This window comes from Durio zibethinus, chromosome 5 (genome assembly GCF_047325235.1).
Source record: "Durio zibethinus cultivar Kanyao isolate XHJ-2024 chromosome 5, ASM4732523v1, whole genome shotgun sequence".
NCBI lineage: Eukaryota > Viridiplantae > Streptophyta > Magnoliopsida > Malvales > Malvaceae > Durio > Durio zibethinus.
The window spans coordinates 8620175-8646970 of NC_143166.1; the positions used below are offsets into that span (position 1 = coordinate 8620175).

Below are 26796 nucleotides of genomic sequence, written 5' to 3' on the forward strand. Positions count from 1 at the left end.
TTAAAAAAAAAAAAAAAAACACAAATTACTTTCAAATTTGTTATAATGAATATTAATTTGAAAGTATAAAAACTTATAATATAAAATAATTATAATTTTAAAATATAACTAAATTTTAATTCATATATTAAATGAATAAAATTAATTATTTTAACTTTTCATATTATTTCACCTTAATGATAAAAATTATTTACCTTTTTGTATGAGAATTATATAGCAGTCCAATATACTGATATGATGATTCAAAATTATCATACCAAATACGATGATTTAATTATTATATATAAATCATTATAATATTCAAAATAATTGACTCTTACCAAACACTACTTAAACATTACCCAAGGAAGGGAGCCTTCCATCACCCCTTAGATTCTTCACGTAATATTTATCGAACTGAGATTCCCACCTATCATGACAAGAAAGTAATCAAGCACGATAGGAACTTGATTATTCAACCAACCATGATCGATGGATCAAATATAGGGCCACAAGAATTGCATGTTAAACCAAAAAAGGATAGAGCTAGAACTCCCCGTTTTCCAAGGATTCCAATAAAAGTCCTTAAATTAACTGAACTACAAAAAGGAAGTTAAATGGGGTGTCCTCGATGGTACGATATCAGCATTAACCCACATTTAAACCATCTTTCATGCAAGGCACAAAAAAGTATATTTTTACCACCCACCTGGAAAAACGGACCCTATAGACACCGATTAAAGCTGTCATGAGGCCATACCAACATCAGCTGAGGGATGACCACCCTGAACTGCTGAGCCGTGATTGATGTAAGCACGGCCACCGCCTCTGCCACCTCTTCCCCTGTTGCTATAGTAGTTCCTAGAATAATAGTTGCCAGGCTGATCATAATATTGGCTTCGCCCATTCTGGTAGGTTCCACCTCCCCTTCCACTGCCTCGACCTCCACGACCATTGGAATAACCCCTACGGCCACCCCCAGTAACACGGCTGCCTCTTTGGTTCTGAGAGGATCTTCGACGAACATACCGTTGCTCCTTGGGTTCTCCATCTGTCTGATTATGCTCCATCTCCGGCTGTAGTTTGCCATGTTCCTTTTGAACTGTAATATCCTCTGCATGATTTTCTATCTCCAGTTCATCCTGCAGAGCACAAGCCTCCAACATTAAAAATCAAATAAATAGAATCATAGAGGAACAAATATAGGGTTACAGCTAACTGAAAGCACCTTTTGAAGTTCCTCTGCAGTACTAAATTGATTGTCGACAGTCTCAGCTTCTTCATAATTTGATGAATCTTCTTCCTACAGAAAAAATGAAAACAACTTGAAAACATAATCCTGATTTGGAATAATAAAACTAACAAGGACAGCTCCAAATGTAATTTAAACATGTATGTTAAAGTCAGAACAAATAACAAGGAACATGAACCCCATCGCAACAAAATATCCACTTACCTGAAAAAACAAAGCAGTACTAAACAACAAACATCAAGTCCCAAGTTGGGTTAAGAAAAAGGAAAACTTAGAATCATCACAATCAAGTCATGAAATTCATAACTATGAATTCATTCCTACTTCACCATCATTTAATAATATGTAAGCATCAACACATGATCCAACAAAGCCTAGTTGCACCAAGGCAGAAAGAAGCGCTAACATGAGTTATTTTATTCTCAAGACAAATATTATTTATTGGCATGAATCTTAAGAAGCATGAAATACCACATACAGATCTTCCAGAATCACTTCAAAATTCTCAATTACACTACATTTCTAATTTCTCACAGCTTCTTGTGACAAATTAAAAGCAAAACTTAAGACAATCCTCTGTTTATTTCAGCATTCCTGCTCAAAAACTGGAATGTCTTGGGCTGTTCTAGTTTCAGTTTTATGTTAAGTTAGAATACCAATAAGCCAAGGCATGAACCCATCCAACACAGCCCAACCCACTATTTAAGACCTTTCAGTTTCACATTGTAATATTGAAATGAAACCATGCCATCAATTCTTTCAGCTAAATAAACTGCCTCACCAATAAAAATTCACCTTCTATTCTGGGTCGACTTCTGGTTTTGCAACTATTGAAGTCAAATTCATATACTTCATTTTGAAAAAATTCTAAAATAAACTTGTACTTTGCAAATGCTTCTTATATCAAATGTGCCAGATTAGCACCAAATTTCACCTAGAGATACCAAAAGCACAGCATGGTTCTTGGAAAACAGTTCTAAGGGATATAGGGTAATCACTAAGCAAAAAGTTACGAGCAAGTAACAGAAACTGAAAGTATTTGACGTAAAAGGAAAATTACATGAATATATTCAATCAAGTATGTCATCCATTCCAACAATCAACTGCAAGGAATGAATAAATTTTAAAGTAAGATAACTAAGCATCCCACTCCTCATGGAGGTATACATGAAACAAATATATATAGTTCACTATAGGGTCAAGCTCCACACGTGAAGAAAAATATAGTAGTATAGACAATGAGAAGATATGAATGAGCAAGAGTTCCTATGGCGCCAAACAATTAAAGTTTGAAACATTATTCAACTAGAAAATTTATTCTAGAACCGAACCTTTAGATGACTTGGACATAGCCACAGCCACCAATAACTTAACCGAACCCAACACCAATGATATGTCATTGCAGATAGAAATCCTTAAATATACCATAATTAACAGTACTGTAGCCAAATAGGTCAATTGGTCCAAGAGGCTTTCAGCAAGAGATTGAGAATCAATTTTCAAATGCAACACATACATGATGTAAAGCAACAAAGTACAAAAGGAAGTTAACGGCAACCTCTGTCAACAACCAAATAAGACATATACACAGGTGTGAAGAAATCAATGGAAAACTAGCAAGACAAAATTGATTCTCAAAGGCATTTGCATTTAGCTAAAGTCCACAGATATCCCTGAGAAGAAAACCCTTCTCATCATCCTAGCCTTCAAGTGTAAACTTTTTATCTATACCTTAGGACTGGTTCTAAGTCAACTTTGGAACTAGGTAGTAGAATCTCATAGCTCTATGAATATGTATGCCACATCTTTCAACTAATAAAGAACTATTTTGAGAGTTTTTTATCAATATGTCTCCATGGGTTTTTTTTTTTTTTTCTTTTTCTTTTGGCCAGTCATGTCTGCATGGTTGTTAACTTGCTTAATCTTAGGCATCATGTCCAAGCAAACTAGTAATAATGTCTAGAACCACCTTACACTCTTGCTCCTATTTAACTGAGTCTCAGCACAAAGAACTCAAAATCCAGAGTCCAACCTTGAATCATCTCCGTAAATGGAAAACCCTTCTTATAATCGTATCCTTGCTTGCACCAACTGGCCATTACATTAGACCTTTGGTCAAGAGTTATCACTGACGAAGCTCTCCACAATATGTGGCCAACAAGTACATACACCTTACAAGAATTTCAAACAATTAATCCAGTCTTCTGCACAAACCCTTTACAAATCCTATTCCCCCTGCCCCTACTTTCCTATTGATCTCTTTTCAGTTAACCCTGAACTTCAGTCTCCAAATAGTTCCTATTTATCCACCTTGCATCGAATTTCATTGTTAACAATATCAAAAACCTCGCTTAAACAACTTCCTTCCTTCTGCACAAAAGGGAGGACACCATATGAGGTGGATTTGTTACCACAGCTAGAACTTTTCATTTGTGTTCCTATCTTATGCATGTGAAAAAGAAGACTTGATAGTGTTAGACAATGTTCATGTCTGAAGGATCTTGCAACTGCCACATATGATTAATATTTTCCTTCAGTTGGAAAGTACAAATGATCTATAGTTTCAAAAAACACCAAAAAATCAATGATATTCACCAACATATAATGATCTATAGAAAACATGATTATTCACTGTTTCAATAACTTTATCGGCTATAGCACAGAGGTGTAAGTTTTCTTTCTGAAGCACTGGAAGCACAACCAATCACTGTTTCAACAACTTGTATTTGCTATAGCACACGGGTAAGAAATTTCTTTCTAAAGTATTGGTCAAGTCTAATGAAGGATAAATAGTAAATTTCAACTTTTTGTGCATAAAATCAACTTTTAAAGTACACATTATGTTTAAACAACATTTTATTTGCAAGCTACAAATAAAGGTACAACTAAAATTGAACGAAATAACAAATGGCTACAGCGATAGACCATTGGAAAATCTAACAGAGCAAGATGCCATTACTCTAAAACGTACAGATGAATCAAATTAAACTCTCTCATGCCAAAGTGGTAACCCTAACTTTACAATACACAAATATAAACAAATAACTTAGTAGGTTGCTGCCATAATTAGATTTTGTTTCTCCAATTTCCAGTTCCTATTTATATATAAAGAATCTTTAAGAATTCTCTTATTTCCCTTTCCCCTTTCCCTAGCCTGTGATATAGCTGAAAATTAAGACCTCAATGTATTTGCATCAAAGAAAACAAATTAACAATCATTTCAGTAATGGTGAAAGTATAAAACAAAAGGGAAGCCGAATTTTTTTTTATATTAAAACATATATCAGAAACAAAATGCAAAGTTAAATCCAGTAATCAAACTCCCCACTGCCTTTATTTTAAACTAAAATAAAGTTAATACCTTCTGCTGGTAATGCCTGACACAATCTTCCACCTGAACAGGCACAGAAATGGGCACACCGTGCACCGGAACCTGGAAAGAGGTATAAGTCCCAGCAGCAGCAGCCGCCACTTCAACAGGAGCCTTCATCTCCGGCGTGGTTGTAAAGTAATCCAAAGCCATAATCTTGCTAAGCCTCTCTCTCAACCCAGCATCTGCAACATAAAAGAAAAAAAACCCAACTCGTAAAACCCAGAAATTGAACAATAAACAAATAAATAAAAGCCCCACGAAATAATTAGAGTGAATTATTACAGGAAACGTCGGCATTGGGGTCAATGGGCTGGTCAGAGTTACAAAGCCAAAGCTTAGCATGATGGATGCAGCGGTGCAAAGCGTTCTTGTGAGACAAACTGGAATCAGCAGGTCGTGAAGTCAACAATCCACTCAGCATCGAAATCAAATCCAAATCTTTCTCGCTAAGCAGATCAGTAGCGTCGTCGGTAACGTAATCGTACGTCAAGCAACAGCCTCTCTCGTGAGTCCTAGTCAACATGGTCGAAGTAAAATCATTCTGAGACTTGACATCGAACAACGACCCGAAATAGAGCAGATTGAGTAGATCCTCAACGGCATGATCTGGCTCATTAGGCTGTTGTTCTAGGACTTCAGCCTTGTCCCGTTGGGCTTCTGAGGTTGTTTCTTCCGATGAAACGGTTCGACGCCGCAAGGCAAGTGAGATTTCTTCGGAGATGGCTAGAGAGAGAGGCTGGCGAAGCTTCTCAAGTTCATCGATGAGGGCGGAGACGGCGGGTTTGGAACGGAGGACTTCTTCTTGTTCTTTGTTCAAGAGTTTGCCTTGGGAGACTAGGACTTCAGCCTTGTCCCGTTGGGCTTCTGAGGTTGTTTCTTCCGATGAAACGGTTTGACGCCGCAAGGCAAGTGAGATTTCTTCGGAGATGGCTGAAGAGAGAGGCTGGCGAAGCTTCTCAAGTTCATCGATGAGGGCGGAGACGGCGGGTTTGGAACGGAGGACTTCTTCTTGTTCTTTGTTCAAGGGTTTGCCTTGGGAGACGGATTCTTCCATCTGGAGGATGCGGTTGTATTTCTTGCGTAGGGCACGGAGGCGTTTGTTGATGAGGCTAAGGACGGGCCCGTCCGAAGAAGCAGTGGTTATTGCGTCCGACGAAAAAGTTGCGGCTGCGGCGTCCGCCATTTAAGGGGAGTTGTTGGTAGTGGTAGATGATCGGAGTATGGAAAGAGCACCAACGGGGAGGTGGCGGTGGCAAAGGTGATTTTAGGGAAAGAAGCGGCGGGATAGGGATTTTTTTGGAAAGAAAGATAGGGAGTGAGAGGTGTTGATGCGGGTTTTTTGATTCGGGGTTTTGCCTGGATTTGCTTTATTAGTCGAGAGACTTAAAAAATCGATGCGTTAACGAGGGTGATGAACTAAGGGAGGAAGCGCAAAAGCCAACGCCCAATTTCTTTAGAGGATGTTCGCGGATTCTTAAATTTTAGAAAGAAAAGCTAATTTTGGAGAAAAGTGAAAAAAAAAAAAAAAAAAGGAATGATCGATTTTTAAGGTTTTATTTTACTAAAAAATATAAAATTTTTGTGTTAAGTTGGAAGGATATAAGATTATTTAATAAAATTTTTTATTATGTTTGAATGATAATCGTTATAGACATAAAAATATAAAAATAACTTATTTATATAATATTTATATGATTTTTAATTATAAATTATATATATTTAATTAAATATTCAAATATTTTTAATTAATTTATTTATTTAAAAATAAAACCACACCATTTACAATGGCCTTCTCATATATTACAATATTAAATTGTGATATGTGCAATATATGGAATAAGTTTACTTATTTAATATATTTATATTTATATTTATATATATTAATATTAATATTTTTTTAATTCAAAATTTCAAAATTTATTATATGTAAAATTTATATATTTGATTAAGTTGTCATAAAAAAATTTTGAAAAAAAAAGTAAGAAGAAAATAGCAAGTCTTCACTTTGCACAATCTTTATCTATAATATATATATATATATATTATATTTATATTTTTTCAAATTTAGAAATAAAGAAAATGAATTCATTGTGATGAGGTAAAAATTTAATTATACACAGAAATGTAATATAATACAATACGAAAAATAGTATATAATCATATAAATTACTTAATACACAACATAATCCATATTGTACAAGCCAAACCCTCCACACTACAATGAGTAATAATATCAAAATTATAAGAATAAAACAGCAACTCTTATTCTAATCCAAGAGAGAAAATTGAACTTGAAAGATTGAGTATTTTAGTTATTTTTAGCATTGTTTTAATTATTTTTCAATCATTATTGAAATCATGCTTTTTATAGTAGATTTAATTTGTGGTCTAACAAATAGCAAGTGGCCTATCCATCCTTGATACTAAAACAAATTTATTGAATTTATTTTCTTGTTTGATTGTATATCATAATAATAATAAAAAAACTACCATAGGTGGATTATAATTAATCAGATTTACAAAGATTGAAAAAAAAAAAAAAAGTAAAAGTTAAATCTAAATTGAGTTGAAAAAATGAAAAGTCAAAGTAAAGATAAAAAGCTTACATATTTAGCACCTATAAAATATAAGAATAAATATTTTTATAACTTTGTAATCTATAATATATATAAAAAAAAAAAGTTAAAACTGAAGACAAATGATTTACCACAAACACCTAAAAAAATATTTGTATAACTTACATTTTATAATACATAAAAAAAAAAAGGTGCAAACAAAGGTAGAGAACTAAATACCAAAAAAAATTTATGTTAAATAGTGATTTATTTTTAAAAGATATATATTATAAACTACTAAGAGATTAAATTTTATCTTTTTGAATAATAAAAGATTTTATTATATCTATTTAGATAAAACTAAATTTGATATTTTCAAATTTAAAAAAGATAGATATATAAATTATTAAAAAATTAATTTTAAAAGATAAAAGATATATATATTTAAATTATATATATCTAAATTATTAGAAAATTAATTTTAGATAACTAATAATTTGTTAATACTTTATTTATTTGATAAATACCATAAACTTATTAGTAAATTAATTTTAGAAGATAAAAAATATATATATTTAAATTTTATATAAATTATTAGAAAATTACTTGAGAATTAATTTTGGATAACTTAAAATTTTTAAATACTTTTATTTATTTGATAAATACCAGAAAATTATTAGAAAATTATTCTTATATGATAAAAAGATATATATTAAATTATACATATGTAAGTTATTAAAAAATTAATTTTGAATAACTAATAACTTTTAAATATATTTTTATTTAGTTGATAAATACTATAAAATTAGAAATTGTCCATTAGTGTAAGTGTAGTACCAAAAAATAAGACTACATCTTATTGAAAAATTTAAGTATGTATGGAGTTTAAACAGTGTGTTTATAGAATTTTGCCTAATGGATTTTTCATAGAATTAATTTTTGTTTGTTTTTAGATCACAATAAAAAAGACAATGCATTAGGTAGGTTATAAGTAGATTTAAAATGATTGTAAAAAATGTAAAGCCAAAGCCAACTTAAGAGAAACAATTTCTGAATGAAAAGTTAAAGGTAAAAAAAAAAAAAAAAAATTTTAGTACGGAACTTATAAAATATAAAAATAAATGTGATTATAACTTTGTACTTTGTAATTTGTAATATATCAAAAAATATTAAATTTAAAGACAAATAATCTACAGTAAACACCTACAAAAGAAAAAAAAAAAAGAATCAAAGTTAAAAATAAATGACCAACCGAAAATACCTAAAAGAAATACTAACGTAAGTTACACTTTGTAATACATGAAGAAGAGGAGCTACAAATAAAGATGGAGAAATAAACACCAAATAAAATTTATGTTAAAGAATAAATTATTTTTAAAAGATATATATAAATTTTCAAGAGATTAAATTTAATCTTTTGAGTAATAAAAGATTATTCTAAAATCTATTAAGATAAAATTAAATTGGATATTTTTAAATTTAAAGAGACATATATATATATATTTAAATTATTAAAAAATTAATTTGAAATAATAAAATATATATTAAAATTATATATATCTAAATTATTCAAAAATTAATTTTGGATAACTAATAATTTTTAAATACTTTTATTTATTTGAAAATACCATAAAATTATTAGAAATTTAATTTTAGAAGATAAAAAGATATATATTTAAATCATATACATGTAAATTATTGGAAAATTAATTTTAGATAACTAATAAATTTTAAATATTTTTTATTTGATTAATTTTAAAAGATAAAACGATATATATTTAAATTATAAAAAATTAATTTTAATTTTATATTTTTTAGATTTTTAATTTTAAAAAACATATATCTAGATTGATTTGATTTATAATTATAATTTGAATAATTTAGATATTTAAATAAATTTAAAATTATCTAATTTGTAACTAAAAAGGTTATACTCTTTAAAAATCTATCCTACACGTCATCTAAAAAGTTATCCATATAGCATCTATATGGTAAATCTTATCAGGTAGATATCTATATATGATATAATATAATATACATGTTTATAAAAATATAAAGATATATTTATTATATGCTTTTAATAAAACTATATAATATAACTTATAATTGTTGACAATTATTAAAAATTGTTAAAAGAATGCTATATTATGCAATATAAGTTAACTTTATTTTTTGCGACTAAAAAAAATGAGGAAAAGCGTGAATCTTGTGACAAGAAAACTTCTTGATCCGAAGATAGCAATAATTTTGAATTTTATATTTTCAAAATGGATGGCACATATTAGCATTAATGTCAAATGATGGCCATAAATGTAAAGAAGATGGTACCTTTTATAGACAACATTTTGAAGGAAAATATAGTAAATATTCAAAATAATGATTATTTTGCAATAAGATGCTGTAGTTTCTCAAAAAATGTTATTCTTTTTCTTTATTAGGGGCAAATAAATTTTTTAATTTTTAAAGTTTTTCATAATATATTTTCAATAAATATTGTGTTTTTAATCTTAAAAATGTTGTTTCTGTTAAAGCTATAAAATTCAAAAAAATAAAATTTTTCTTCATATATTTTAAATAAAGACCACATTTTAACATTAAAAACGTGGTTTTGTTATATTTTCAACAAAGATTAAGTAGAAAAATGTGTTTTTTTATTGAAATTATAAAAAAAATAAAATATTTTCAACAAAAATACTTTTTAATCTAAAAAACATATTCTTTGTTGAAATTACTCTAAAAAATAAAATTCTTTCATACTATATTTTTTAAAATAATAAAGACCACGTTTTATTCTTAAAAAACATTATCTCTATTTAAAATACAATAAGAAAAAAATTTATTTTCATAATATCTTATAAAAAATTACTACATTTCTAAAACAAATAACATTATTTATATAGTCTCAATATGCAATTAATTGAGAAAAATGGGGAAAACTTTTCACTTTTCCTTTGAAATCACAAAAAAACCTAAAAGAGAGGATAACTTTTTATTTCCTCTACTTTACCTTTTTTTGAAACCAAACTAAGGAATTATACAACAAAAGGTTAGATTTTGTGAACCAAACTTTCCTTTAGTGACTATAATTATAAAATGTAACACTGACCTGAACTCCAAATATTCGTTCAACTCACACTACTAGAAATTTTAGTTTTATTGATGGAATTTTTTATCGGTAAAAACATAAAAACCATTGATAATAGCAATAGTAATGGAAAATTTTCGTTCATACTAGCTATGTCGGTAATGTTATTTCATTGGTAATTATTCAAATTCGTTAGTAATTACCAACGAAAAATCCATCGATAAAATCTATCGATAATTATTGATAGATTTATTACGAACAATTTTACTCATAAAAATTTTCGTTGGTAATTAACTACGAAATTTTTTATTGGTAAATCCATTGGTAAATGGTTATTTTTCATTAATAATAATAAAAATTTCATTGGCAATAGTAAAATTTCATTGGTAAATTTATTGGTAATAACCATTAATATGGTCACAAAAGGGTTTTCTTCGTCGATAAATCCATTTGTAATGATAAAAATTCATCGATAATAGCAAACTTTTGTTGTTAAATTCCATTAGTAAAAGTACAATTTTATCAATATTTTAAATAAAAAAATCTATAATTATTCAAAAAAACCTATAATTATTTTTGAACCTTGTAAATTACAATTTAAACATGTGTAATTATTTAAATATGCTCTTATTATTAATTAAAATATCAAATCTAAATAACATTCATCAAATACATTATAAAACATCCATCAAATATCCATAACATCCATAGAACATAAAATATCTATCCATAAAGCATTCATAGCATCCATACATCAAATACCTTATACAAATCCAACAAAAAATGTCATTGTGTTGCTAGTGCACCTTTTAATCCGAAATCTTTAAGGTCATTATTAGGTTTAGAATATTGTGGTGGAATTTGTCTAGACCCCATCAATTGCATCATTTGATTCATGGATAACCTAAGCTCAGCTCTTAGTTCAGTCCTTAACTTATCAATTCATTCTTCTATCAGAGGCTGATGAGCTTGAGGAGGCACATATGATGGACCACAAACAAAGTTAGACAATCTTGTTGTACCAGTAGATTGAGTTGAGTGAAAAAGGCCTCTAGATCTATTTGTTAATCCAAAGCTATACATATGAGTGTGTAGAGCTTCAACCTTTCCAATAGCTTTAGTTCACGCTTGTGGATCGAAATTTGAATGATTAGAACAGTTTTCATCATATTTCTAAGATAATATAGTAACATAGTTTTCCTACAAAAAATTTAAAACAATAGTCATTACTGTAGACCTGTATAGTTTATTAAAATATTATACCTTCAAACAATTCACAACTTTAAGCATAATTTTAACATTTTACAAATTCATTGCATTTCAATATACACCAAACCATCGAGTTCAATAATGTTTTTGCTTTCAATTACTTCACTATATATTTCATCAACAATCACAATACACAAATAAAATCACAAACGAAAATATGCAATAATTTTTATCTTTCACAAATGTGATCTCATTTAGATAATACATAGAAAACTTTCACAAATAAATAGTTATCACAATATACTATTAATAGATATAGTTCATCAATAATCACAATACATAATCATCATTACTGTTGGATTATGGGGTCTAGTGGTCTCTCTTAGAGACTCGGTATGTCAATTCATCTGGGTGAGGTATCCCATGGTGGATCAGATTTTGATGTATGGCAATCCAACCTACTGAGGCCCAATGGGTGAGGTATCCCATAAAGGCTTTACGAAGCCCTTTATGTCTACCTGTCACTTAATACGAGGCTCTGCGCTACCAAAAGAGGATAAGGAAATATAGTTGCACCTTCACTATTAGTTATAGCTTTTGGTGTAATGGTAAGCGCTTGATCCTGAAAACTAGTATCAGAGCAAGGTTGTAGGTTTGAGTCCCTCAGGTGCTGCTAGGGGGGAGATTATAGGATTATGGGATCCAACAATCTCCTTTAGGGACTCGGTATATCGATTCATCTGGGTGAGATATCCCATGGTGGATCAGATTTTCATGTATGGCAACCCAACCTACCGAGGCTCAATATGTGAGGTATCCCGTGAAGGTTTTGCGAAGCCCCTTATATCCACCTGTCGCTTAGTGTAGGCTCTGCGTTACCAAACTTGAATTGATCCTTCTTTTGAAATGAAAAAACATTACAGCTACATAAACTTGATCAAGATTTTGAAAAAGATTTATTTACTATATGTTCTTAAGTTTTATGTTTTGGTACTAAATAAAATAATATAATTTTCAAAGTTTAAACAAACCTTTCTTGGTCTCAAATCAAATCTACCTTTAAAAATTATTTATTGGAGCTTAAATGAAAGTTTAATTATTGTTTTTAAAGTGAACTTATTCATTTTGGACTTAATACAATTTTGATAATATTGGTTTTAAGAAATAGATTAACTTAGTAAAGTTGTTTTACAAGAATAAAGTTTTCTGACAATGAAATTATTTCATTTTTTGTACTAATTCACAAAGTTTTAATATTTTAATTTTATATCGTTGGAAAGCTCTTTGAGTCTACTTTCTAATGGATTAAACAAAATCAAAATCCAAATTTTCTAAGAAAAGATTTTGAATTTTTACTAGACATTTTACAGTTGTCAAAAAAATTGCATATGGGGTAATTTTGAAAATTCACTATAATTTGTACACAGTGAATTAGGTGATAAAATTTATACGGAAAGAAACCCTTTAAGTCCAGTTTCTAAATCTTCAAATGGTTTATGATTTGTATTTGTATAACTCAAGTTATGATCAAATTAGTAAATAGAGTGCAAAACGGGAAACTACCATCCAGCATGGATAGGATTGATCCCTTCTAGAAGGGATCAATTGGTTTTTAAACAAAATGTTTCCAAGACTGAAAATCTAAAAAAGGGATTGATCCCCTCCAAAATGGATCGATCAATTAGGTTATTTTCAAAGGGATATTGGTTCAAAACATGAACCAATCGATCTCTTAAGGGAGGGGTTCGATCCCTTGAAGGCCAAAATCACTCCAACGACTATTTTATCAAGGATTCAACGGCTACTTTCACTTTCCAAATACTTCCAATGGCTACTTCTTCAATTTCTCTATAAATTGGACACTCTAACACACCAAAAAGATTGATGAATCAAGAGAGCAAGAGCCAACAAGTAATATTTTCATTCTCTCAAATAATCAAGAGTTTTTAGAGCTTCGAAGTCTATATCTTTGCATTTATTGTATCCAAATTATTTTTTTTGTCCATTTATCACTTTTTTGTCTATACCATTGTGTACTTCAAATTAGCAAACACCCAACCTTTGAGAGGTTCTTAGAGTTTGAAAAACACTTCAAAAATTTGTATTATGTACTTGTAAGCTTAAAGGGGAGGATAACCCTTAAGAGTGTGTAATGTTGAGTTTGTAAAACTTAGAGAAACTTGTTTGTAATCTTCAACACATAGTAAATTGGAGCCTTAGTGTGGACAAGCAAGAGAGAGGACGTAGGTACCTTGTGAAGAAAGACCCGACCTCTATAAATTATTATGTTTGATTTCTTTATCCCTATCTTTTTATAATTTATTATTGTTCATATTTGATTTTAAGTTCATTAATTGCTATTATTTTCATTATATTTTCATCAAAAGGGCTTGTTGTTTTAATTTCCATTCAACTATATTGAAATCATTATTTAAAAAAAATTTGAAGAGATCTAATTCACCATTCCTCTTGGATCACCATTTAACCTATAAAGCTAACAATTGGTATTAGAGCTTTGGTCTCTATATGTAGATTTAACCACCTTGAAAAAAGATCCTATGGCTTAATTTTGGTTTCAAGATGGTGAGAAAGTCCTCAAAGCTTCTATGGTTAATAAATTTGAATTTATGAATGGAGAAAGAGGATGAAGGTCTTCATTATGGCCCAAGATTTTAGAGCTTGGAATGTGATTAAAATAGGGCTTGAAACTCTTTCAAATGATGCAAAATAAATGAGGCAAGTGATGGATGATGCCAAGGCCAAGTACTTACTATGTGAAGCTCTTGACTAAATTCAACTTGGTATCAAAGTGTCCAACCTCAAATGAGATATGAAAGAAGTTGGATGAAATACATTAAAGACAACAATCTAACTGAATTGCATAATGTCTCATGGCTCTTGAAGATCTTGAGGTAACCTCTAATTCTATTGATTTAAATTCATATACTTTTAATGAATTGCAAGATGCTTATAATGAGTTATATGATGAATGTGAATCAATGAAGAGGAAATACAAGAAAATGATTTCAAAGTTGAATGTAGAAAATGAGTTTTTAATGAATGCAAAAAAAGCTTTACAAAAAAAAAAAAATTGAAAATAGATTTTGAAACCTCTCAAAATAGGTATGAAATTTTAGAAAAAGAAATTTTGATTTGAAAAAGAAATTTGATGTTTTGATGAATAAAAAATAAGAATTTTTAGATAAGAGATTAAGTGCTAAAATGATTAAATGTAATTTTTGTAATTTTCATGGTCATACTATACATACTTGTCCTATTAAAAGAAAAGTTTCATTTAGAATTAGGCAAGTATGGGTTCCTAAAGGAACAAAAGACTTGCTCACTAACTCTCAAGGACCCAAAGCAATTTGGGTACCAAAAATTAAATAAAATTGTCTCTTATAGGTATGCTAGAGCAAAGAGTCACAATGTGAGAATGAAGATTGAATACTCTAGACACACAATGGAGATTGGTAACCTCTAAACTTTTATTTGAAGAGAATTTGAATTTGGTTACCTATTTTTGATGAAATTTGAATGCTTGATTGATTATGCAAAATTTGGTTAACATTGATTACAAGACATATATTGCATAATCTTCAGAAAATGTGAGCTTGCATTCAATATGCATTTATTTTGCTTTTAAGTATGTTTGAGATGCTTATTGAAATTGTTTGTGGTGTTAAATTGCTTGTGCATACTTTTGTTGATAAATTTTTAATTGATTTGTGATTGTTAAACATGCTTATATGACCATGATGTTTAAAATTGCTCAAATTTGTTTATAATGTTTGGATATTTTGAATTCTTTAAACTTGATTGTATTATACATAAGTGTTTTAACTCTTGATTTGTGATTTTAGAAATTGATGATCATCTTGTGCTTAAATAATATATATTGATGTTTGATTGTTCATCTCTTGACTTCTTATGAAATAATCTTAAAGTATGATTTAATTCATCATCCTTATTAATTCAATATTTATTTCTTCTCTTGTGTTGATGAATTGATGAACTTTATGTGCTTAAGTAATATATATTGATTCTTTGTTTATTTATATTTTTGGTCAAGGTATGTGCTCATATGATGATTGGTTCAACTTGACCTTAATACTTGTGATTTGAAAGTGCTTAAATTGTCTATTTCTAATTTGTAAAATAATCTTATGAAATATGCTTATTTTTGTGCTTAAATATTTTATTAATTTTGTGAAATATTTTGGATCTTGTGCTTAATTGATATATCTCTTGATTTGTGATTTTGAATATGATGAATTACTTACTTGTAAATGATATGTGTTATTGGTTCATCTATTGTTCTTATTAAGTGTGTGTATATATGATAAATGTGATTTTTCTTGACTTGACATCGTTACAACATGACTTAAGTAAATGAATTTCTTATGATGCTTATTTTTAGCTTAAGTTATTGTTGATTATGACCTATAATTTATGTAGATATATTTATGCTTTTGTGCTAAAATTTTCTTGAATATATTTTTTTAAAATATGTCTTCCTTGAGTTTTTATTTTTTAGATGGCCTAAAACTTATTTTGTCATATTCTTTGGTGAATATATATATGAATATTGAATATGTCTATTTTGTGTTCATGAATGATCTAAAAGGTTTGATTTTTGCACATTACATGAGAACTTTTGCTTTAGTGTCATTCTTGTGCAATTTGATATTTAAATTGATATATGACCTCTAGCTTAAGTATATATATATATATATATATATATATATATATATATTGCTAGTGGCCACTTGTGCTTAGTGAATAAATTTTCTTTTGCCTATAATGACTTAGAATATGGAATTATTTTTCTAACAATTGGTATAATTTTAATCAATTGATTTTCTTGGTGCTTCTAATGAAAATCTTTTGTTAAAAAATTTTTCTAAGTCTATGCTAGGAGAACTTGAAATGAGCATGAATGAGCCTACATTTTTGGAATTTCAAGTATTGCAAGCAAAGCATGTCATCCTCATTAATCAAGCCTAGTTTTGCTCAAATGAAGTGGATTGGAGAATTCAAAGCCAAATCAGCACAACAACAAAGCTTGACATGGATGGAAGTAAATGTATCAATTTTATAATATGATGTATGAGTTTGAATACATATACATGCTTGCTTTAATATGTGCAAATATATGATTTTGTGGTTGAATATATGAACACATTGCACAAATTAATCACCAAGCCACTTGGTAGATATTGTTCTAATTTTTTTTTAAAGCTTGGATTGATTAACTCACCTTTATTGATATTCATGCCTAGTTCTTAATTGCTTTGATGAGATTGATGGTCTTAATGCACGAATATTTAGTCAATGCCTGAATCCTTGAACATGGATATGAGTTAAATTGATTGATTTCTTTATACATGTTCATTGATTAAGTCTATTGAAATAGCATATACCACATTATGTCTAAATGTTTGTAATTTTTTTTTTTGGTATATTGCTATATGTGATTTGAAATGTTTTTGCATATACTTGTATGATTTTGATTGAAATATATATATTTAGGTAATTGTATATGTTTAGATTAAGTACATTGCTATGCATTGAAATAATTTGGATTATAATTGAATAATTATGCTTTCATTATTTCTTTGCTATAGCATATATGTTCATCATGTTTGGAAGATTATGCTTATATAATCTTTATTATGACATGATGATAATCGAACCTTATTGCTTATTAGTATTCATGCTTTCTTAAATCCATATGAGCTTTTGGGTTCTTGTTTGGATAAGATAGCTTATAAAAGATTACTATTATTATTTATGCATGTATTGAATGAATCTCTCATATGCTTAAAGTATGCTCTATGAAAGTTGTTGAATAAAATTACTAATAATTGGTAACAATTGGTATCAAAATTACAAAAGATTTTTTTTGAACTTTCATAGATGCCTATTTATGTGCCTATTCTTAATGTAGCTTGTACCTTTCATGTAAAATTGTGTGTGCCTTAAATTGATTAATCTTTATTTTGAAAAGGAGGAAAAATCCTAGAATACAATTTTGCTTGATTTGTTTTGGAATAACAATTGGTATGCTTTATGATAACATATCTTTAACAATTGGTATCTTTAACAATTGGTTATGAGCTTGTATGAATGTGTTTGAATTTATGCTTAATTACTATTGATCTTTTAGGTTCTAAGCACATCTTATGATAACATGATTTATAAGTAGATTGTATATCATTCATCATCCTTTGCTCATAAATTTCATGTCATACATTTGATGACTTGTGCTAAAATGCTAAAATTGGATACAGTTATGCTTTTATGCTTGAATACATATATGTGAACTTCATTATGTATATTATACTTGATTACATGTATTCAAAATACTCTTGATGTTATTAGTATCAAGCATTTTGTTTATGCATTGAATTGATCTCTCTTTCTTTTGAAATGACAAAAAGGGGTAGAAAGTTTAGAGATATTTCTTCTTGTATGCTTATTATAATTGATATAGGAGTTTAAACATTTGGTATGAAGAGCATAAACAAAAGAAAGGAGAAATGTTTCATGAATATATCTGTTAATGAGGCCTCTTTATGTTTATTTGCTTATTAATATGCTCATGCCTTTTTGCTATGATAAAAAGATGGAGAAATATCATACAGACAAATTTGCTTGTGCTTGACATGCACATGTTTGATTATGCTTATTTCATATATTTGACTAGCATATGTTTGTTAAGTTGTGTTGGATTATGATGCATAAATTAAAGGAGAGTTTTTCCATTGGATTAAGATGCACAAATTGAGGGGGAGTTTTACCATGCATTGTTTAAGGGGGAGTTTTCCAAAATGTTTTTTCAAAATCCCAAATGTTTCAAAGAAAGTTTTTCATTAAGCAAATTTATCTTTAAGTTTTTTTATATCAAAAAGGGGGAGATTGTTAGCCTTGAATTATTTTGAAATGAAAAAACATTAAAGCTAAATAAACTTGATCAAGATTTTGAAAAAGATTTATTTAGTACATGTTCTTAAGTTTTATATTTTGGTACTAAATAAATAATATAATTTTTAAAGTTTAAACAAACCTTTCTTGGTGTCATATTTCTCAAACCAAATCTACCTTTAAAGATTATATATTTGAGCTTAAATGAAAGTCCAATTGTTGTTTTTAAAGTGAACTTATTCATTTTGGACTTAATTCAATTTTGATAATATTGGTTTTGGGAAATAGATTAACTTAGGAAAGTTGTTTTATAAGAAAAAAGTTTTCCAACATTGAATTTATTTCATTTTTATGTATTAATTCACAAAGTTTTAATAATTGAATTTATATGGTTGGAAAGCTCTTTGAGTCTATTTTCTAATGGATCAAACAAAATCAAAATCAAAATTTTCTAAGAAAAGATATTGAATTTTTACTAGACACTCTATAGTTGTCAGAAAAACTACATAAGGGGTAATTTTGAAAATTCACCATAATTTTTACATAGTGAATTAGGTGATGAACTTTATATGGATAGAAACCCTTTAAGTCTAGTTTTCTAAATCTTCAAATGGTTTATGATTTGGATTTGTATAACTCAAGTTATGATCAAATTAGTAAGTAGAGTGCAAAATGGGAAGCTATCATCCAACATGGACATGATCGATCCCCTCTAGAAGGGATCGATTGGTTTTCAAATAGAATGCTCCCAGGATCGAAAATCTAGAAAAGGGATCAATCCCTTACAAAAGGGATCAATCAATTAGGCTATTTTCAAAGGGAAATTCGTTCAAAACATGAACCAATCGATCCCCTGAAGGCCAAAATCACTCCAACGGCTATTTATCAAGGATTCAATGGCTACTTTCACTTCCCAAACACTTCCAACGGCTACTTCTTCAATTTCTCTATAAATTGGACACTCTAACACACCAAGAAGATCGATGAGTCAAGAGAGCAAGAGCCAACAAGCAATATTTTCATTCTTTCAAATAATCAAGAGTTTTTAGAGCTTTAAAGTCTATATATTTGCATTTATTGTATCCAAATTATTTTTGTTGTTCATTCATCATTTTCTTGTCTATACCATTGTATACTTCAAATTAGCAAACACCTAACCTTTGAGAGGTTCTTAGAGTTTGCAAAACACTTCAAAAATTTGTATTGTGTGCTTGTAAGCTTAAGGGGGAGGATAACCCTTAATAGTGTGTAGTGTTGAGTTTGTAAAGCTTTGAGAAGCTTGTTTGTAATCTTCAACACATAGTGGATTGGAGCCTTGGTGTGGACAACCAAGAGAGAGGACATAGGTGCCTTGTGGAAAAGGTCCGAACCTCTATAAATCATTGTGTTTGATTTCTCTATCCCTATCTCCTTATAATTTATTATTATTCATATTTGATTTTAAGTTCATTAATTGTTATTGTTTTCATTATATTTTCATCAAAAGGGCTTATTGTCTTAATTTCCATTAAACTATATTGAAATCATTATTTAGGAAGAATTTGAAGAAATCTAATTCACCCCCCTCTTGGATCACCTTTTAACCTATAAAGCTAACAATTACAATACAAAATACGTAATCAATGGTAAAGATAGTTGATTAACAATCACAATACACAATTGCCATCAGAATTCAAAAAATACAATAGTTTTTACATTTCACAAATATTATCTCATCATAATAAACTATAAAGATAGTTAGGCAATAATCACAATACATAATCAGAAGCATAATGCAAATTACATAATAGATTTCACTTTTCACAAAGTCTTAGCATCACAAAACACATAATATATTATCTATTTCAATGAAGGAGGATAATAATTTCATCATTATTTAGTCTTTTGAAAGTCACATACATTGATAACTCTGGATTTATTGTCAATGAAGTCACCACATCCTCTTGAACATTTGTAAGTGCGATTAAAAAGTTCTATGAAGATGGGTTCTCTTTGCAACTCAAGTGATTGGATTTGTTTAGACACATTCAATTAAACATGTAACAATACAATTTATATAATTTATTGACATTTGATGATAAAAATAAGTCATGAAAAAGATAGTACCATTTTTTTTTTATAAGCAAGAAAAGCAATCGAGCCACCAGTGTACTTCGTAATACTTTTTTTTTTTTTATGTTTGATGATTTGGTTTGGCTTTAGTGGATATGTTTTTCCATTTGGGAGTGCTCTATGCATTGTCAATAGAGCATCCTAAATTGCAGCTAAGATCCATCTTTGCTTTATACTTCTGCACTCTTTGATGTTATCAACTCCATACTTTTTCATTGCCAAGTCTCTCTTGTCGGACAATAAGTCTTTCAATCTATTCTTCGAAATATTTTGCAAACTCGTTAACAAGATTATCATTTGACTTAGCCCACTAGCATTTTTCTTAACATAATAAATATGAATACAATAAGTCATTGATAATAATTTGAACTTTTAAATAAAAATATATACAAAAAAATAAATATCCATTTACTATCTTAAATTTATCAAACATCATAGATTTAACTGACACAAGTACTTTACCCCATATTGGTCAATAACCAATATAATTCGTTTGAATTATTCTTGAAATTGTTAAGTTAACTGAAAATTGCTCAAAACAACTATCAACATCATTTGTTTGTAAGATTGGTTTAACTGAACAAATTCATTAACAAACAAGTTACAATAAGAAAATAATTAATACCTTCTCTAAGCGGAATAATCCACATCCGCTTCTCTGGATCTAAAAGAAAGGGTAACCCTTAGTTTACCTCTAGTCCTCTACCTAGTTGTCTTTTTTTCTTTTTCTCTAACTGGTAGATCATTGGCTAATCTTGGATTGACATATTGCTCCATTGATAGATCATCCTTCATTGGTGCTTGAGGTGACCAATATTGTCGATCAAACTACATTTCGGGTGAAGTTGACCCTTATGGTAAAGTTGATCCATATGGTGGATTATGCTATATTGGTTCTGATGATAACCTGATACATAAATTACCTTTCATGGATTTTTCCCTAGAACCATCTCAATGGATAGTACTCTTTGAACAACATCCCATCATTTGATCTATACAAACCAAAAACATTCCATAAGTATTCAACAACACCAAGAAAAACAAAAGTATTACTTTAGTAATACAATATTAAATGAAATTAGCAAAATAAATTTAATTTCAAATAAAACAAACAATATTATATTAAGTTGAGATATATTGTAAGCAATTTACATCTAAACAAAAGTACATCTAAGAGCGATCTTTGTCTATTATTGAATCCTAACTGAATTGAAATATGAGCAATTAAAGTTATATAAAGTGTTAAACCTTTTTATTAATTAACCATATGAGCTATTATTGTTATACTAAACAAAATTATCTAAATTATACTATGAGATAATTATTGGTCTACTTTAACAAATACTCCATCAATGGCACAAAAGGTATTGTAAAAATTCATCATACATACTACAAGGCAACACATTCACAACAAAATATTATTGGTTTTAATGACAAAATTTATTTTTGATCTTAGCCTTCTCAATGCAATTCCGTCGGTTTTGCGAAGAATTTCTCTTATTGAGGCACTTTGACGAACGAAACTTGTTTTATCTTCAAAGTAGGTGGAATGGAAAATCAAGCAAGTTAGTATCATGAAAATGATAAAAAAATCATATTCATTATAGAATATACATCTATCTAAACTCATTTTCATAAACACATTCAGGGATAGATTATGGAACATAAGAATAAAATAAAACAATTTAATTTATTTATATTAAGTTTGATCAATACAATGAAACCATAATATTTCAATAATTAGTAATATATAAATTTCACTAAACTATCAAATATAAATCTTAATAATATATAAATTACTTCAAAATGAGATAACTATTAGTAATATATAAATTATAATCTCAAATCAATATAAATAATTTTAATTTCTATAATTATTATTAAAATCTAGAAAATATTAAATATAAAACATCCATCAAAAAATAAATAAATCTTAATACATATCAAACCCAAATTAACTAATGTAAATCTTACATATCTAAAAGTTAATAAATTTATAACAAAACCCAACAAATCTCATCAAAACTTTCACCAATAAAAAATAAATTACTCAACAAATAAAAAAAATTCCCTAATAATACTAAAAATAAATCCAAAAAAATTAACAATATTCAACATTAATACTCAACAAAAATCCAACAAAAATATATAACCAACAAATTTCAACAAATATATAACCAAAACCCGAACAAATTTATAACAAAAAATTAAACCCTAAACTCAAGAGATGTACTACATAAAATAGAACATAAAATAAAGTAATTAAAAAAAACTTACCAAAGGGAAGGGCAACACTAAAGGTCGATCAATGCACTTTGATGGCAAGGGAGTACTGGTAAGGTGGCAGGGAGAAAAAGAAGGGAGAGGGGAGGGGAAAGGAATTCGGGATTTAGAAAAGAAATTTGGGAAAAATGGAGTTGCCCAATTGGGGGGGATTTAAAATTTTTTTGGTTTTAGTTACGGCTTTACCAATGGATTTACATTGGTAATCTGTCGATAAAAGTATTTTTTTAAAATTTCGTTGGTAATCCATTGACAATCTGTACATAATTAGCGATGGAAAAATTCCATTTTTAATAAACAAATTTTTGGTAGTGTCATTCAACCTTAAACTCATCGATATAACTTGATAAAAAAAACCAATAATCTTAATCTATTCAATTTGAATTTAAATTCATTTAATTCTAAGTTAATATGAATTTAGATTGATTTGAATTTTACATTAATTTGAATTTAAAATGATTCAAAACAAAATTAATCTAAATTTGAAATGACGTAATTGAAATGACTCAAAATACTTATCCAAAATTATCTAAAACTAAAATGAGTATAAATTTACTTTCGAAAAATATTTGTATTTAAAAATAATAAATATAACATAAATTATTAATTTATTAAAATTTAATAACTTTAAATTATAAATCTTTTTTGTTTACTATTATTTTTTAATTATGTTTAGAAGTTAATAGAATTATTTTATTATAATTGAAATCAATTTTTATATTTATACAACACAAAAAAAAAACCATTTTCTTACTTTTTTTACTTTAACAATATAATAAAGAAAATAAATAAATAAATAAATAATTTAAAAAATAACAGAAAAAATTCATAAACATTAAAAGTTAACAACAAAGCCATGTTGATAAAACATTGAAAATGAAAACTTTCAACACTTTAAAATTTTCAATGCGTTTGATAATATATTTTAAAATCCACTTAAAATATTTTTTTTGAATAAAAAAAGTTGAATTATCACCATAAATGGATCTAATAAATTAGGGTGTTCATGAAATTTGGAAAATAAAAAAATTGGAGGAGAAAATTTTCATTATATGCCCCAAAAAATTTCCTATGAGCACCTTTAAAGATAAAAAATAAGAAAATTTGAAAAAAAATTTTTTATTGACACTTTTTTCACCCACAAAATTAATAAATTTGTCAACAAAATTGCTAAATCCATTATCAAATTTTGTATATATTATAAGTAGATACAAAAAAAAAAAAATCCTGAATCCATCGCTGATTATCACTTAATGCAAAAAATGTTCATTAATTTTTTTAATTTTTTTGAAATTATTATATCCTAAAAATACTATTTCATTATCTACAAAAAAAGTAAAAGTAAAAAGATAAAATGATAAATTTTCATAGTTCAATATTTTATAATTGTCAAATAATACATTTATATTTCAATAAAACACTAAACAATTTTTATAATTCAAATTCAATATTTGTCAAATTTAATATTAAAAATCAACATTTAATCTGTCTATTTATCAAACAGAACCTAAGTCAATAAAGCTAATTATAACAAAAAAAAAAAATGAGACCATCCAATTAAAAAGGAAAATTATCATCACCTGTTTATAATCTACTAATAAAAAAACTTAAAACTTAACCTATGACACCCTAATTTCATATTAGGATATTATGAGGATCTACTATGATATATAAGTAAAGACTTAAATCTATACTTGTGAGGCACTTTATATGGGATAAAACTTGTGAGGTATTGTCCATTTTTTATATGGTCTCATAGTTTTATCTTACAAAAAGTGTTTCACAAGTATAGGTTTAAGTCTCTACTTATATATCATAGTAAATCTTTAGAACATCCCAATGTGAGATTGGGGTGTCACAAACTTATTTTGTTAAAACTTAACTTCCTTATTAAACCCAATACAAAACACATATAGAACTGAAGAACTAGGTTCACACCAAATGTTGAAAATTTTAAGGTGGTTCCCACCATATAGCACTTAACTTCCTTAGAATTTTGGAGGTGGTTCCCACGTTGTAGTACTTAACTCATCCAACTAATTATCACTTCAATACCATTTGTAGAGACACATACTTTACCTACAAGGTATTGTTTGCTTTGATTCAAAAGTCTCATGGTTTTGTCTCACAAAAGCTATTTCACTAGTATGGGTTTAAGTCTCTAGTTATATATCATTACAGATTCTTAGAATATCTTGATATGAGATTAGGGAGTCACGACCCAAATTTTATATCATCTAATATGTTTCAAAAGTTACATATAATCAAATAGACATGTATGAGATAACTCATAAACAAATGACTCTAAATTAAAAAAAAAATTATCTAGTTATTTGCCTATTTTCAATTCATTATTAATGAGTAAGGTAGATGAGTCATATTGTATGAAATATTAATATAAATTATTAATAATAAATTAATAATTAGTGCATGAAATATAAAAAATAAATATTGAATATAAATTAATAAAAAATTATTAATTAATTTTTTATCATAAACAAAGTTAATTTTATATTAACGTAACATAATTTTACATTAGTAAATGGCTTTTAATTCATTTAACTTTGACATGTTAATTTTTATATAATTTAATTATATTTATTTATTTTAGAAGTTAAAAAATTATCTCATCTCCTTTCATCATTAGCATCTATAATTTTTCTCCTTTTTATCCTATTCTTAATTTTACCCATAACAAACAACAAATTTGCAAACTCTAATGAAGTATTCTCATCTTCTTTCATCATTAGCATCTATAATTTTTCTCTTTTTTATCCTATTCTTAATTTTACCCATAACAAACAACAAATTTGCAAACTCTGATGAAGTATTGCTAAATAATAAAGAAAAAGAAGGGTATCCACAAATAGGGAATTCAGTTCCTTATGGTAAGAGGTGGCCGTACTTGCGATGCCACTTTCTTCCATCTAACAGCATATTCTTTATGGCTCTCTTTAGGGCTCTTTCTCATATTTTGAAGGGTTAATCAATTTAGAGCCAACTCTAACATATGTTGATATTGCTTCAAGAATGCCCGTAATAAATCCCTCTAAGTATGAATTTGACTACTTTTCTAGAATATAATACCAATTGGCCATTGCTCTAATCAAACTTTTTTAAAAAACATGAATAAGTAGCTTTTCATCACCAGCATACCTAACGATTTTGTAACAGTATTAAGCTAATTATGTCTTGAGACATTCAATACCATTATACTTTTCAAATGTCGAAATTTTGAACTTGAGTGAAATATCCACATTTGAAACTAGTTGATATTCCTTTGCATCAAAAGATTCATCTTTACCTTCAATAGCTTGAACTCTTTCTTCCAAGAAATTATACCTTTTTTGCTCATTTAGATTCATTAACTCTTTCTTTATGGGTCTTAAGATAAGTTCTTTAGGTTGATCATTTCCTTGAACACAAAGTCCCTTGATAATCTTCTTTATCTCTCTTTTTCAAATCAAATCTCTTGATCTTTAGAAGAAATTACGGGAATTATTTTTGAAGAAAGTCATTATTTTGGAGCACACATAAATTGCATTATATAGATATATAAATAGATGAATGGATAGATGGATGAATTAATAAATGAATGAATGCACAAATGACAAAGTTCTTTACTGAAAAGTATGAAAATTGGCAAAGGAGCAAGAATGACAGACAAACCATAATTCACATATCTAAGTTTAATAAACAATGTCATATCAACATAAAAACATTTTTCAAACAAAAAACATTCATAAACCTATCACTTGAAAACCCTCTTAAAAAAAAGTGCCATCCATGTTCACCATCTTGCCATCCATTTTCTCATTATTTCTAGATCTTTAATCCTCTATTGTTGTTAGATCGAACCATTTCACATCTATGAGTGACTGCACCTTGTGCTTGAAACCTTTATAATTTTTAATGGAATGTCTTATATTCCTACTATGGTATTCTTATCTTGCATTTTGGTTAAAATAATTTAGGTACAGAGGCTTTAAAGGCTTCGAAGGTATAGGGATAATAAAGTGTC

The 26796-nt window shown here is 28.1% G+C and overlaps 1 protein-coding gene across 1 annotated transcript; it reads right to left on the reverse strand.

The window, feature by feature from the left end:
* Positions 1 to 523: 523 nt before the first annotated feature.
* Positions 524 to 6050, reverse strand: LOC111282136 (uncharacterized). The gene is made up of 4 exons (XM_022870096.2): positions 4887 to 6050; positions 4593 to 4786; positions 1208 to 1282; positions 524 to 1121 (listed from the first exon to the last, which is right to left on the reverse strand). Exons 1-4 carry the CDS (start codon positions 5785 to 5787, stop codon positions 726 to 728), a joined length of 1566 nt encoding a protein of 521 aa, XP_022725831.2. The 5' UTR covers positions 5788 to 6050; the 3' UTR covers positions 524 to 725.
* Between the last annotated feature and the right edge of the window lie 20746 nt (positions 6051 to 26796).

Bases quoted from the DNA above. Each gene is read 5' to 3' on its own strand.
- LOC111282136 (XM_022870096.2), bottom strand. From the start codon at position 5,787: ATGGCGGACGCCGCAGCCGCAACTTTTTCGTCGGACGCAATAACCACT. The intron at 4,787-4,886 runs GTAATAATTCAC...TTTATGTTGCAG, and splicing joins CCCCAATGCCGACGTTTCCT to ATGCTGGGTTGAGAGAGAGG. The intron at 1,283-4,592 runs GTATTAACTTTA...TTTTTTCTGTAG, and splicing joins TCAGGCATTACCAGCAGAAG to GAAGAAGATTCATCAAATTA.